The following is a 15,048-nucleotide window of genomic DNA, read 5'->3' on the forward strand; positions in this document are numbered from 1 at the left end:
TGATTTTCTCTTGTGCATCCTCAGGTGCTCACCTTACCCACACTCTTCTTCAGGAACTGTTACCAGCTTCCTGGCTGTACTCCCCATGTTTCCAGCTGATCAAGCACCCTCCCCTGACCTTCCTAAGTTTCTGCATGCATCTCTTACCATTTTACTCAGCACACTGCCCCACATTTATCTGATGATCCCCTATCTTATCCCAGTAAGTTTTTGAGCCTCTCTAAAGCAGCAGCTATGCCAGAGGATTCTGCCATGCAGCAGATGTGCAGTGAAGATTTGTTGAATGAATAATATGATCACAAACAAAAATTTTCTTTACCTTTAGATAACTGCTAATAAAATAAGTAGTGATGAACAGCACATCTGGTCATTCCTATTGTTATGTGCATGTATATGTGTGTGTCTGTTTCTTTAATAATTCGCTTCCTTGCTATTTGTTCAACATGTTCATTGAGGAAAAATTCCAGCCAGAATATAATCAAGACAGGTACAGAGAATATAACCAAGACAGTCAAATCCCTCCATTTCTGGTGCTTACATTCTCTTTATTTCATAGAGTTATCTAAAGAAATTAGCACATGAACAAGAATGACTTTATGACATTTGCCAGTAAATGGAAACCTATTATGCTAAGTGAAATAAGCCAATCCCAAAAGTCAAATGTTTCCTCTAATATGTGGAAGCTAAAGCACAAAAGAGGGGAAGAATAGAAGTTCAGTAGAGTAGACAGTGGAAAATGGAGTGAAGGGAGGGGGATGGGAAAAGGAAAGACAGTAGAATGAATCAGACATAATTTTCCTATGCACATATATGAAAACATCACAGTGAATCCATTCATGTATATGCACAAGAATGGGGTCCTAACTAGAATAAGATATAATCCATGTTTGTATCATTATATCAAAATGTATTCTACTGTCATATATAAAAAGAACCAATAAATAAACAAATAAATAAATAGAAAAGGAGCTAGCAATGTTTAAATATAAATAAAACATATTGTAGAGTAACCAGTAAGGCAAACAGAAGAATGTACTAGACACCTGGAACGATCTATTTATCTCACCTGTAGGCCAGAAGCTCCCTTATAAGAGATAGTAGTATGACAGGCAGAGTCTTCATCCACTCTTTTCTGAAAGATGTAAATAGCATAGCTATCTTAACCTTAAGTCTTGACTCAGAATAGTCAGGACTGAGATAATTAAAACTTGGGTAATAGAAGAGTGAATCGCTTTTGTATCATATATCATGTATGGACAGTCACCTGTGGGTTGGAGCATGCTTCTTTGATACATGCTAGTTTTGCAGTCGAGTCCTAATTGATTTCTGTAAATGAGTGTGAATAATACCCAGACTCTCAGTTACTGCCTAGAGAGACCCAGTGCGTCAGATGCCAGAGGACAAGTAGCATAGCTCACTTCTCCATGTGAGCAGTTATGAATCCAACTGACGTTGACTCCCACAGGCCCAGTCGACTCCTTTATCAGAGGCCTCTCTGGTGTCTTTTCCATGGGGCCAAAACTTTCCTCTAAACGGCTTTGAATGAGCTCAGGCCCTTGCATAAATTTTGACTAAGTACTCAGAATTCTGATCCATAGAGGCGATTTTATTTGAGCTTGAACAATTTACAGTGCAGGTATTCCCAGTGATTATCCTCAACCAGAGGGTAAGCTCAGGATGATGATGTGTCATTTGGGGGCAGACCTTCATTGTCTAGACCCATCCCGAAGCATTAGCTTTACAATCAAACCCCCAAGTTTCAGAGTTTGCTTATGAACAGGGTTATTTAGTATTGCTTATTCAAAGATTTGTGAAATTCTTGCCAAGTATAACAACTTCTGTTTCCAGCCAGGTTGATGCTGTGGTTTTCTTTCTCATATAACTGAGCCAACAAGTTCAGTTTCAGCTTAAGGCCATTTATAGTTTGTGATTATAAAACCATATTAGCAGCATAATTCTTATCCTGCCATGGCAGGAAGGCTCCCAGTCTGCTGATAATTGCAACCTTAAATGTATTACTTAAAAAGAAAGTGACATGGAGTAGGGGGTGGGGGGAGTGGATTTCAAATCAACGGCTGGAAAAGTAACTCACTTAATAAGTGATGTTGAGATGACTATGATAGGGACACCTTTCTCCCTTTCATCTTAACCTAAATGATTACATGTTTGCAATGATTTCCAGTGCAAATAAACTGTAAAATCTATAAACATTTAAATGGTGTAGCTCCAGAAGAATCAGGAAAATAACTCTTATCAGTCATCATGAGAGATTTAGTCCTTCCAGAGTTCTCTTTGCAGCCCTCAGAACATCAGCAATATTCCCAGTGGTTGATGGGTAGGTCCAAAACTCCCCTATGGAGTTACTAATTTGCTAATAATAGCATTTAATCTTCATAAGTTTTTTCATCTCACTGCATTTTGTCAGGATTGTTGTCTCCCTCAAGTTTATGGGGATATTTTTGGCTTCCTCTGTCCAGCTACTGCTGGAAAACAAGAAAAGAGACCAAAGTAATGAGGATGGGAAATTGTATTTTCCAAAACTTATGTCTCTTAAGGATAATAATGTGAGGATCTAGGAGGACGACAGGAAGACAGAAGCTGCACACTGGAGTCCTCATTCTGCCTGATTCTATTGGAGGATTCTTAGTAACTGAAGTAAATTCTAAAACACCCTCAAGACTATTAAAACTAAATAATTAAAATTAATTACACTACCTGTCTTTGAGAAATTGGGGTTTAATAAATTCATATTGCTGATTATCTGACACCATCGTGGTTAACATGGTCCAACTCAACAAAGCTAGGGTTTTGCTTAGTAGAGAATCTGATTCCTGATTTATTTTGGCTTTCTAATCCAAGACATCTTAATAGGAAAAGGGCCAGGTGAGAAGTCCCAAATAGAGGATAATACTGTTTCCTGTGGGGAAAGGATTAGTTTAATGTGATGATATAGAATATGAAAGTCCTTTGCAGGTTAATTTATTTCACCTTTGCTACCTAAAATGTGTCCATAAATCCTTAAGTCCATATTTTTGTTCCTACACATTTTTAGTTTCTTATGCCATATTGTATTTCCCAGCTGGTCCAGGTATTCCAACACCATCTCTTTCCACTGGTCTTTATCTTTGAGATGAACTTCTCTAATGCATTTGGAAACTGGTGCTCCTTATTTATCCTGAACATCAGTGTATTTGCATTCATAAATAAAATTAGAAGATGAAGGGAGTCTGGAATTTTAGGTAGACTGAAGGATTTGTTACCTCACTTATTCCATATGCTGCTCAAACAAATCTGAGAGATTTGTCTTGGAACGAATGATCAGTCGATCTTAGATCAGCCAGAAAGATATGTATTCACCCTAAGCTTGAGGGTAGAATTGATCACTGAACTCTTGTTTCACTATACCCAGTGAGATAAATTTTAGAACACCTGCAAATTTTTTTTTAAAGTAAATAACCCAGTAAGTTTATTATAAAAGTGTACATAACTGAACATAGAAGCTAAGGGGAAAAAATTTAAAAGGCCAAGATACCTTAATAGGTCCTAGCACTTAGGGCTATAATTATATGAAACCCATCCTGAAAACCCCTTTCATGCTAACTACTACTTCTTCTCTCTTCCAAAAATAATCTCCCTTTAATGTAACCTGGCTCATGTCTGCTGAGAGGGCTTCCCAGATACCTGTTGGGGTGAAAAGCTTGTCTCTGAAGCCAGTGGCTAGAGGTCAGCTGTCTCCTCACCCCTTTCAGAAATACTGACTGGCTTTTCACTTCTGTTGAAGAACTTGCCTACCCTCTATAAGGCTCCTTCCATATTGCACTGTGACTTTCTGCCTATCCTGCTGGACCTTCATTTGCATTTAACTTCAGTGTGGTTATTCTTTGGTTCCTTCATTCCCACCCAGCAGGACATGCCACATGAGTGCTAAATAAATACCTGGTAATTGATAGGACAGATAGATAAATATGTGGGTAGGTAGGTGGGAGGATGGGGGATGGATAAAATAAATGATCCAGAATCATCCCATATCAAAACTTCTAAACTCACAATATCCTAACCATAACCTTTCAACCTCCCAGTTTTCTACTTCTATTTTCCAGTCTTAGTCTCCTCCAACAGATCGCTCCTGCCTTTATATACTTTCTTTTCTTATTTGGGGTATTTCTTCTTCCTTAGTTCTGCTGTGCCAACATGGGAAATAAAAACCAGTCCTGGGTCAGTCTGTCAACTTTGCCTTCTCCTTGCCCCCTCCTTTACCCTGCTCCAGGCAAAGTTGGGTATTATTAGAGGAAATTATAGTGGTTATAGGTTGGCATCAGCCTAACCAGTGTAGATCAGGACCACCAACATTCAGGCAGACTAATTACCTCCCTCTCAATCCCCACAGAACTACTAGCAAGATTTTACAATTTCCCTTCCCTACTACTTCCTGTCTACTGAATAGAGAAAACAGAAGCCACCAGACAGGAACTTCCTTAACTTCCTGTGTTCTCCCCCCTGCCACCTGCAAACTTATCTGCATCCTTCCTTTTCTTCCTGCTTCCTGTCTCAAGGAATGAGGCAAGGCTCCTTTTCTCCAAGGCCAATTCTTCTACTTTCTGCCCTCAGTATTTTCCTCCCTCTTATGTTTTCTAGGATGCTGACCCTCCCAATGGCCTCCCTCTTCCTCCTGCATCCATAACTATTTCCTCTATTTGGCACTCTTCACTCAGAGCAGAAACATGCTGCAGCATTTTTCTTTAAAAAACATTTTAAAAAAAAATAGCTACCACACTCCCTCTTCCCTTTCCATCATGACATCCAGCCTACATTAGAAACCAGTCTTCTCTCCCTTTCTCTACTTCCTGTGTCCCAGTCAATCCCATTCAGTGTTTCCACCATTCAAGTAAAGTTTTTCACCTCCAGGTCATGAATGTCCACCCAGGAGCTAAAGTCACTATATCAAAATAATTTAAACTGTTTTTTCCTTTACTTGACTTTCCTGTAGTAGTATGTGACAATGTTGATTATACTTCTTGAAAATCCCATATTCTGTCATCTGTCTGGCATTGCTTTTCTGAGTTCCATTCTTCTTCCTCTTTGAGGATTTCTGTCTTTACACCTAAAATGTTGTTGTTATGGATTAACCCTCCACTGCCTTCTGTCTTGGATCTCCTCATCCACTTCCATGGATTAACTTACTACATTTCTATGCTGATGACAGCCAAATCTGATTTTCTGGTCCACAACTTTTATCAGCCTACTGAACATCTTTAGTTGGTTTTTCCCAAAGATACCTCAAATTCAGCATTTCCAAAACTGAGCTTTTAATCTCACCTCCATCCACTCCTGCCATGAATAGAAACCTGCAAAATTTCCTTGTTTTGTCACGCTCATCCTCCATAACTAAACAGCCAGTTGCATGGTATTGCTTCAATTCAGGGAATTTTAACCAGAGGTGACTATCAGAATTACCTGGGGTTTTTCTTATTTAAGAGGTCTGGGATAGTCCCAAGGCTTTACTGTGTTGAACAATTTTATGTTCTAGCCATACTATACTTCATAAATTTGTCCATCTATGCCTGTGCATTTTTAACAGTTATTTTAAGGTTCATTTAGAGTTACAAATATTACCATGTAGCTATCACCCAAGTATCCTTATGTTAACCTCCTATATAAACTGTAACATATCAATCAAAACTAAATTAATCTTGCTAAGACACTGTTAACACAAGATTTACTTGGATTTCACAATTTTTCCACTAATGTAATTTATTTTGGGGGTGGGTATCAGGGATTGAACTCAGGGGCACTCAACCACTGAGCCACATCCCAGCCCTATTTTGTATTTTCTTATTTAGAGACAGGGTCTCACTGAGTTGCTTAGCACCTGGCTTTTGCTGAGGTTGGCTTGGAACTCGCGATTCTCCTGCCTCAGCCTCCCAAGCTGCTGGGATTACAGGCGTGCAACATTGCACCGGGCACTAATGTCATTTTTGTGTCCCAGGATCTCACATTCCATTTAACTGTCATGTGCCCATGACCTCGTACATGTACTTTATTCCCCAGAGCTTTTCCTTGCATTGCTTCTTCCCTCCCTTGGCTTTTCTCCCTTGCCTGTGGGGTGACCCTCTTATTCTCTAGGACTGAAGTCAGGTAGTCCTTCCTAGAAATACTTCTTTCCCTTCCCCAGAAGAGCTACTATCCAGTGGTCTTCAGAGCTCTGAAATCAGTTCTAACAAACAAGCACCAAGATTAGATAGATAATAATGCCCTCAAGGACAGGGGCCGTGTCCATTTCCTTGTTACATTAGTAATGCTGAATTGAAGGACTGGCTAATAGTAGGAATTTATTAAATCGCATGTCTTACAAAATGGCACATATCGTGTTCCAGAACACTATTCATGGACTGACCACTGTGGTGTCTTTCATGTACCTAAGACAGGAGTCCCAAGTAGCCTAGCATATACTGTACCATTCACTATTTGTACCGATTTGTACTATTTGTACTGATTTCCATTATAAAAAATAAAAAAAAAATGTATCTGTGAGCAAGTTATGTAATCTCAAAGATTGAAGCTACCTCTGCTACTACAGAGCCTGCATTTTGATACTTCTATAAGATTCTGAAGGAACATATCCTCCTGGTCAGATCTGATTTCAGAACCATGTATGGTAAAATAGCTGGTTCTCATCTCCTTCCTCTTCTTTGTAGTAAATCAACTCCTAGCCATTTTAAGATGACTGCACAGATTCCAGCTTTTCAAAGCAAACACAGAGAACTATCTAGTACTCTGACAGTGACGTAGTTTTCGTTGACCCAATCTGATAGCAACCTCAGAAGGCCTTGTTTTGCCTGAAAAGAACTGCTTGATTCATTCTTCCCTCAACCAACTACCATCACACAGCTACCACAACTCTAGCAACACTTTAGCTGTGTTTTGCTCTCATAAGAGAACCCTGGATTTGATGGGAAAAAATCCCTTTGCCAAAGCCAAAACAGTCCATATACAAGTGTTCCCCAGAATGCAAATGATCCATATTTTACCAATCATCCAGTTTGGGAGTATAACTGGATTTTACCATGATGACAAAATCATCTCTCACTTGCATGAGGTAGAAGAATCTCAGAGCTACAGTTTGGTGCAGCTTCCCCAATACTGGTCCTATTTTCAGGGTTGAATATTTCCAAATAAAGAACCAGCAGTGCTAACCACACTTTTCAGAGTCATTTCCGTGGCTTCATTGACTCAGCTTTTCACCTAACTGGGAGATTGTTCATTCCCATTTGTTTCCTCCTTCTCCCACCTAGATGAACAATGTCTGGGGCATTCACCACTGACTCTTTTCATTCGCTGGCTTCTGCTAGTAAACTGTGCACTTCCTATTAGGAGTCGAGGTAACCCTTTTGGCTGAAACCCTTGCTATCACCTGCCCCTGCCCTATAGGCCTCCCTTGTGGAACCCTGTTTCTACTCTTTACTGTTCTCGAACCTATTTCCTTTCTAGAGTCCTGGCCCTCAAAGGACTGACCTCTTGCTCATTCTTAGAAATCTCATGCTCCAGTGTCATGTCTCATCTCCTATCTGCCCCTCTTACCCATTCCATCCAAGTCACATGATTCCTTTTTTTCTCTGAGTGGTTTCGGCATGTACACCAGCCATTTCCCTGAAAGACTCATGGCCTTTTCTCTTTTGAAATCATTTCACTTCTACATTACAACTCAGAGCTCTTTCCCAGGTTTCTCCCACATATATTCCTTTTTTTTTTTTGGTAAGAGAACGTATTTTGAACTTTCTTAACCATACAAAATGTTCCATATTTTATTTACAAATCAATAAATTTTAAATGCATTATATTCAAATTCAAAATGAAGTTAAAACAACCTTAGAAAGAGGCAATATTTTATAGTAGTTGTGAATACAAATCCTGAATCTGACACTGACTACTCTTGTGAAATTAGGTAAAACACATAAGCTCCTCAGGTTTGCAATATCCTGTTTCATAAGGTTGTTATGAGAAGAAAAGACACACAAGTGCTTAGCAGTGCCTGACATACAATGTGTTCTCATAAACTGTAGCTCTCTGAGTTGTTAAGTCTAGTGTTTGTATTATGTATTAAGCATGCATGCTGAAAAAGCTCAAAGAAAAATAAGATATGCTATAGAAATTTCTGTATAATTTCTTTAGCATTTCATAAATTGATTAAAACCTGTCCAAAGAGTGGCTGTATGTTTTTCTTTATTGAGTTGATAGGTAAAATTCTCTGCATGGTCATACACACACACACACACACACACACACACACACACACCAGTGGTCTTGGTAGAAGGTCTTAAAATAACTTTTGTGTCTAAAGTATTGACCATATTTATTATTGTGTTTTGTACTTGAGTGAGGGTGATAGAGTTTAGCTACAAGAAGCTGTCAAGATGTCATGTCCTAGGCTCAGATGCTTAGCTCCCCAGGAAGAAGGAGGAGGGAAGTAAAAAAGATTAGATGAGGGAGTTGGGAGAATAAGAAATATGTATAGGGTCAGAATTTCTGTGGACAGATGCAGCATACCAGACTAGGACAGGCTGCATGCAATTCCTAGGGAGGTAGCCAGGAAATTGCTGGGCAGCCTGTCTGAGCTCAGTTTGTCATGAGACTTTAGTCGCCATAGGAAGTGGTGGTTAGATCTATGGAAGACAAATCAGGCTGGGGATGGGAAACCAGAGCCTGTTTCTAACTCTATAGACCATATCTAGTTGGGGAATAAATTTAGGGTTCCATGATTTGCTATGATGGCCCCGACACCAGGAACAAGAGTAGGGGGGGGGGGGCAGTGATATAGGATTCCAGAACTTTGCTTTGCCCCAAGCAGTTTTTCTGAAGAAAGCATTTGAAGTGTTCACCTTCTAATTATTCTTTAAAATATATGTGTGTATTTTATGCAGTCGTCTGTCTATGCGAAGTAACCCACAGTAATAAAAGGAAGTATTTGGAGTTGTAACACTAGAAGAGAAGTATGGACACCGTTTATTATTTTTGTATTCATATTCCTGTTATGAGGCAGATCTGCTAGTAAGAATATCTCTTAATATTCTGATTTTGTTTCTGTAAATTCTTCCTAAAGACTTAATTGAAAATAATTTTTTTTTTTATAAAAACACTTTGTGAATCATACAAAAGTCTCAAGTACAAGGGTTTCTGTGATTAAACTCCTGCCTGTTACCAGGAAAATACTTGAACCGATTTAAATAAATAGAGTTCATATGAGTTTTGAAATTTATACCCCACATGTGCAAGGCCCTGAGTTCGATCCTCAGCATCACATAAAAATAAATAAAATAAAGGTATTGTGTCCAACTACAACTGGAAAATAGATATTAAAAAAAAGAAAAGGAAAGGAAGGAGGGGAAGGAAGGGAAGGAAGGAAGGGAAGGAAGGAAGGGAGGGAAGGAAGGGAGGGAGGGGGGAAGGGAGGGAGGGGGGAGGGAGGAAGGAAGGAAGGAAGGAAGGAAGGAAGGAAGGAAGGAAGGAAGGAAGGAAGGAAGGAAGGAAGGAAGGAATTAAGGAATTTATACCCCAAAGAGGCTAAACTCTATCAGGTCTATGTCAGTTACAACTTTTTTTTTTTTTTTGTGGGTACCAGTGATTGAACTCAGGGACACTCAACCACTGAGCCATATCCCCAGCCCAATTTTGTATTTTTATTAGAGACAGGGTCCCACTGAGTTGGTTAGCATCTTGCTATTGCTGAGGCTGGCTTTAAACTTGCACTCCTCCTATCTCAGCCTCCCCAGCCACTGGTATTACAGGCGTGCACCACAGCACCCGGCTACATTTTTTTTTTCTCAAAATTTTAATTTGTCATTAAAAAAGCAGCATACAAATAAACCAAAATTAGATAAAAACACCATACTCTCATTATTAAGATTATGTTAACTGTTAACCCCTTAGTGTGTATCCTTCTAGCTATATAGACTTTTAAAATAAATGATAACCGAGCATATATATTTATTTTAATGTACTTTTTTTTTAACAATTAATGTTTTTTTTTTTCAATCACTAAATTCTTATCTCACTTAGAACTTAACTTTCAAATACCCACAAAAATATTTGGGCAATTCAGCATGCTTGTTCAAATCCAGGACCATATGTTTTATCAGGCTGTCTCTGAAGTGTTGATTAATCTAGAACAATCCCTTTGTTGACAACACTGACTTGAAGAGATGGGCCACGCCTACTGCAGAAGGCACCACTTTCCGGGTTTGTCTTGATGCTTTTCTCTAGCGTTGTTCAGCATGTGGCTCCATTCCTGTGTTTCCTCTGGTGCCAGGTTGAACATCTTTGGTGACAATGCATTGTAGATGATGTGTGTCCCTGTGTTGCCTGCCTTGGTGTGATCACAGCCTGACCCCCCACATGCAGTTGTGTTTGTCCTCTTGCTAATAGGAAGTAATCTATGTGTTGGCATCACATGAGCATTCAGGTCCTCATCAAGGATTCTCCTGCTGATTTTAGCAGTAAACAGCAGTCCTTAACTGAAGAAATAATTACAGTAGGGATATGATATTATATTTTCTGAGTCTGTAATTTCTTTTACATTTGTTAGCCAACATTTTTTGTGAAGAAGAGATTTCCTTTGCATAGTGGGACTATTAGATTATCTGAAATACCTTTTCTCTAATTGCGGGTTTTCAAAGTACAGCTTTAACAGCTGACTCAGCTGAGATGTTGGAAAAATTTAAGCATTCTTTTTAAAAATCCTCTGGTCACTGCAAATATGATTTCTTGAGCATTTTCGGTGTATCAGGGACTGTGTTAAAGACTTTATGTAATCTAATTCTTCTGACAAGATAATGAGGTTTTAGAGAAAGACAACAGAAACTCTTGAGCAGTTAAGTAGCTTGATAAGGTCTCTCACATTGGAAATGACAGCACTAGGATTTAAATTCAGATGGATCTGAGTCCATAATTTGTACTTAATTCTTTTTACACATTTTTGTTGCATTTTACTTAAAAGCCAAATTCTGCCTATAATGTTTTTTGGAATGTTTCCTTGTTCATAAATGGGTAGGAATGGAAATTTTGCTCAATAATTCTTAATGAAGTCTCTTTCCCCTCTTTTGTTTTTTTGTTTAAATATTTTAACAGTGTGAAGAAAACACAAACCTTCAGGATACTACCCGCTACCTCAAGCTTCCGTTTTCCAAGGGCATTTTTCTTGGGAATAATAATCAAGCCATGAAGGCAACAAAAGAGTCTTTTTGGATAACATCTTTTCTCTGTTCCACAAAACTCACACAAAATGGTAATGTATGATACAGTGTTATTTGAAAGCCTTTGTACCTAAGTGCATGTATGCATTTTGGTAAGAATATTCAGCAAGTACTACAGTTACATTTAAGAACTTTGCACTAGAAAAATTGTTGATCTTTTAGGATTTCCAATAAAATGGAAACAGGGGTGACCCAATGATCTGTTGAATACCTGACATTTAAGGATTTCAAAATTATCCCAGTGTTGAAAATCAAGTACACAACTCCTCAAACAAATCATTAAAACCCAGCTGCATTTTTAAAAGAGACAAAAAAAAAAAAGAAAAAATACCACCACCTTAATGTCTTGTTTTATAGCTCCATAAAGAGTGCTAATTGTAGGCTTTAGAATAAAGCCTGTTTTTTGTTTAATTAGATGGATATTGCTTTTCTGCTCTGGCATTACTTTTTATGTCAGTGATTGTTTAGCAAGTTATGATTAATAAAGCAAGCTTTTCTCCTTGGCAAATTGTTATGAAAACATCGTCTGTAATGAAAGAAGTAAATTAAACATTTTTTTCAGTTTTTCATGGTTGCCATATAAGGCTCTTAGCTCGTACCCTGAATGCTATATTAATAAGTTAGATTCATTATACTGAGGAGAATCACTTCATAATAAGGTATTGTGTCTCATAGAACACCACTGTGCCTAAACATTTGTTAGCTGTTATTACTTCTGTCTGTTGTGTCATGGAACATCCTTTGTAGAAGAAAGCATAGTTCTTCTCTTAGAACATAGTATCAGGAAAGAAGCAAAATATAGTAGTATATTGACCACTTTTTAAAATGCCACTCAATTTCAGCATGCATTTTGATAAGACACCAAGTTAAGTTGTCCTGGACTTCATCAGTATTTAGTGGTAAATGATGTTTACTTAAATAAAACCTCCATTGAGGAACAGTGTAGGCATGCGAAAATGGAGGAACTTTGGGAAAAGGGGAGGGAGAACAGTAAGCGGGTATGGGGGCAGGAAAGACGGTAGAATGAGATGGACATCATTACCCTAGGTACATGTAGGATTGTACATATGGTATGATGCTACAGTGTGTACAACCATAGAAATGTAAAATTGTGCTGCAGTTGTGTACAATGAAACAAAATGCAAATCCTGCTGTCATATCCCCAATTAAAGTAAATAAATAAACATCCATTGACAAAACTCAGTGATTAAAAGGCATTAAGTAAACCTCAGGTATTTGTTATGGGACCAATCTACTCCTGTGGAGGTTATATAGATGACAAAATCAACCTGTTGCTGACTCTCTTAGACAAAATTTATGTTCATCCTACATGGATTAGGATGAATATAAAAAAATTCATCCTAATGAATAAAAAAAAATTGTATTTATCCTACATGTTATAGAGCTCATATTCACATATAACATCCCTAGTAAAACATTTTAGGACCACGTTAGTTAACCTTTCCATTGCTGCTATAACAATTGCCACAAACCTGTTGGCTTAAAACAACACAAATATATCACCCTACAGTTTTAGAGATCAGGTATCTAAAATCAGTTTTACTAAGCTAAAATTAAAGTGTTTGGACACGATAGAGGAGAATACTTTTTCTTACCTTTTCTAGCTTCCAGAGGCTGCCTGCATTTATAAGCTCTTGGGCCTTCCCCCATCTTCGAAAGCCAGTAGTAGCATCTTCAAATTTCTCTCTTACCCTCTTCCATGTTTATAGGACCCTGGTGATTACATTTGACCAGAAAATCCAATATAATTTCCCTATTATAAGACTTTTAATCACATCTGTAAAGTCTCTCTTGCTCTGTAAGGTAAACAGTCAAATTTCTAGGAATTCGGATATGGATATCTTTGGGGGGGGGGCATTATTCTGCCCTCCATACAGATAAACCTAACAGTAGAGTCACTGACATCAAAATATTTGGCCCTGCATCCTGAATTTGTTCTAGTTCAAGGATTTAGGATGTTAGGCAGAATTATGAACATAAGAAAGGGAGAACCAAGTGCTAAAAATTAGAAGTTGCTCCTTTACAAAAGAAGAAAACATTTCCAGGTAAATTTAGAAAATAAACTATTCATGAAACCATTCTATTAAACAGCTCACTATACAGAAGCTGGATCAGAATTCCATGCACTGTCTGGCTCATTTTTGGAGGCTGATTATCATTTTGACTTTGATTAACCTTGTCAATGTAAGACAGCTCAAAATGAGCCAGGAAATGAATAGCATGCTTTAAGAGATGAGAAGGGAGAAGGAAGTCAGTTGATCTTTCTAAAATTTACATGCTTGACACACATCTCTGTGTAGAAGTAATCCAGTTCCAAATTTGAATTAAATTGATATGTATTCATTTTGCTTCACTCAAAAAAATATACACATCACATTTCTACTACAATTGGACATTTAACAAGGGATTCAGTCCCTAGAAGCATTTTCTTAGAGCAGATTTGCATTTCAGAATTCATTAAGGTCTATCTGCACGCTCTGTGTATTACCCAGTATTGTGCATGGATAATGTGCCAAGGCCAGGACATTGTGCTGGAAATCAGTGATTGCCAGAAGTAGAGATTTTAAGCAGGAGTGGGGTCATGTCATCCTCATATTTTATAGCTCTTATAGTATACTTAGTAAATGCTTCTTAAATGGAATATATGAAATCCATATTTTCAGATCATTGTTTCTCATGTGTAGCTAACTTATCTTCATATGATTAAAACAGACCTAGGAGGTGACAGTTTGCCTCAACTTTGAGTACTTGAATACACAATTGTGTTCATATAGATATAACTGCTGTGTGCTTTCATGTGCTCCTTTAAGAGCAGTCCTAATGGGATTGTCTGAACCACTATAGTTGGTTGTCAAGCTCTGTTCATGAGGCTCCTGATCCTCAGTGATTAGAAGGCATTAAGTAAACCTCAGGTTTACTGCCTCTGGGGATGCCACTGTATGACCAGCAGAGCCACCTCCTTGCATTGGAGAGAGCCCTGAACTACACAGCAACTGCTTCACTTGAAGAGGAAGGGAAAGAGAGCCAGGGGAAGGAGTGAGAGTGGGATGGGATGGGGTGGGAAGTGAGGAGTGAATGGCAGGGGAAATGTAATAGGAGTTTTTAAAAGAGAAGATATTAGGAATGGGAGGCATCCTGAAATTAAATGGGAGAAGAAGAAAGGAGGAAGAAGAAAGAAGCAAACTAGGAGAATAATAGAGCCCTGTCTCTGTAATTCATTGTGGGTCTCACTGTGGAACTATCTGATATTCTAAATAAAGCCAATCCATTTTTAAAAGGTTTCAATAATATCCTCAGGATATCTGAATTAGAAAGTAATATTAAACATTTTCATGATTTTTTTTGGTTAGAAGACATCATAAATCTATTTCAAAATTGGTATTTCAAATATTTCTTCTTTTTCCTATTTTAAATCATCCTTCTCCTTTTCACTATTGTAGATACACATTCCTATTTAGTACAGGTTGAGTATTCCTTGTCTGATATGCTTGGGACTAGAATTATTTCAGATATTAGGATTTTTTTATATTATAAAATATTTACATATGCATAAGATATCTTGGGGATGAGACCCAAGTCCGAACATAGAATTTATTTAAGTTTCGTATATACCTTATATACATAAGCTAATGCTAATTATAGACAATATTTTTAATGGTCCAGCATTTTGGCTATGATCTATCACAGGAGGTCACAACTTAAGTGACCCACAACTTAAGTGGATTTCCACTTATGGCATCATGTTGGTGCTCAAAAAGTTTTGAATTTTGTAGTATTTGGG

General features: G+C 38.0%; 1 protein-coding gene across 4 annotated transcripts in view; it reads left to right on the plus strand.

Moving 5' to 3' along the window:
- The window catches only part of DOCK4 (dedicator of cytokinesis 4), a 446,200-nt gene that overhangs the window by 290,878 nt on the left and 140,274 nt on the right, over nt 1–15,048 (plus strand). For all 4 annotated transcript variants that reach the window (XM_081285589.1, XM_081285590.1, XM_081285587.1 and 1 more), the window contains one exon: nt 11,122–11,278. In XM_081285589.1, the coding sequence (XP_081141715.1) occupies nt 11,122–11,278 (157 nt within the window). The remainder of the gene's footprint in view (nt 1–11,121; nt 11,279–15,048) is intronic.

Source organism: Spermophilus citellus (assembly GCF_964194105.1).
Source record: "Spermophilus citellus genome assembly, chromosome: 3".
NCBI lineage: Eukaryota > Metazoa > Chordata > Mammalia > Rodentia > Sciuridae > Spermophilus > Spermophilus citellus.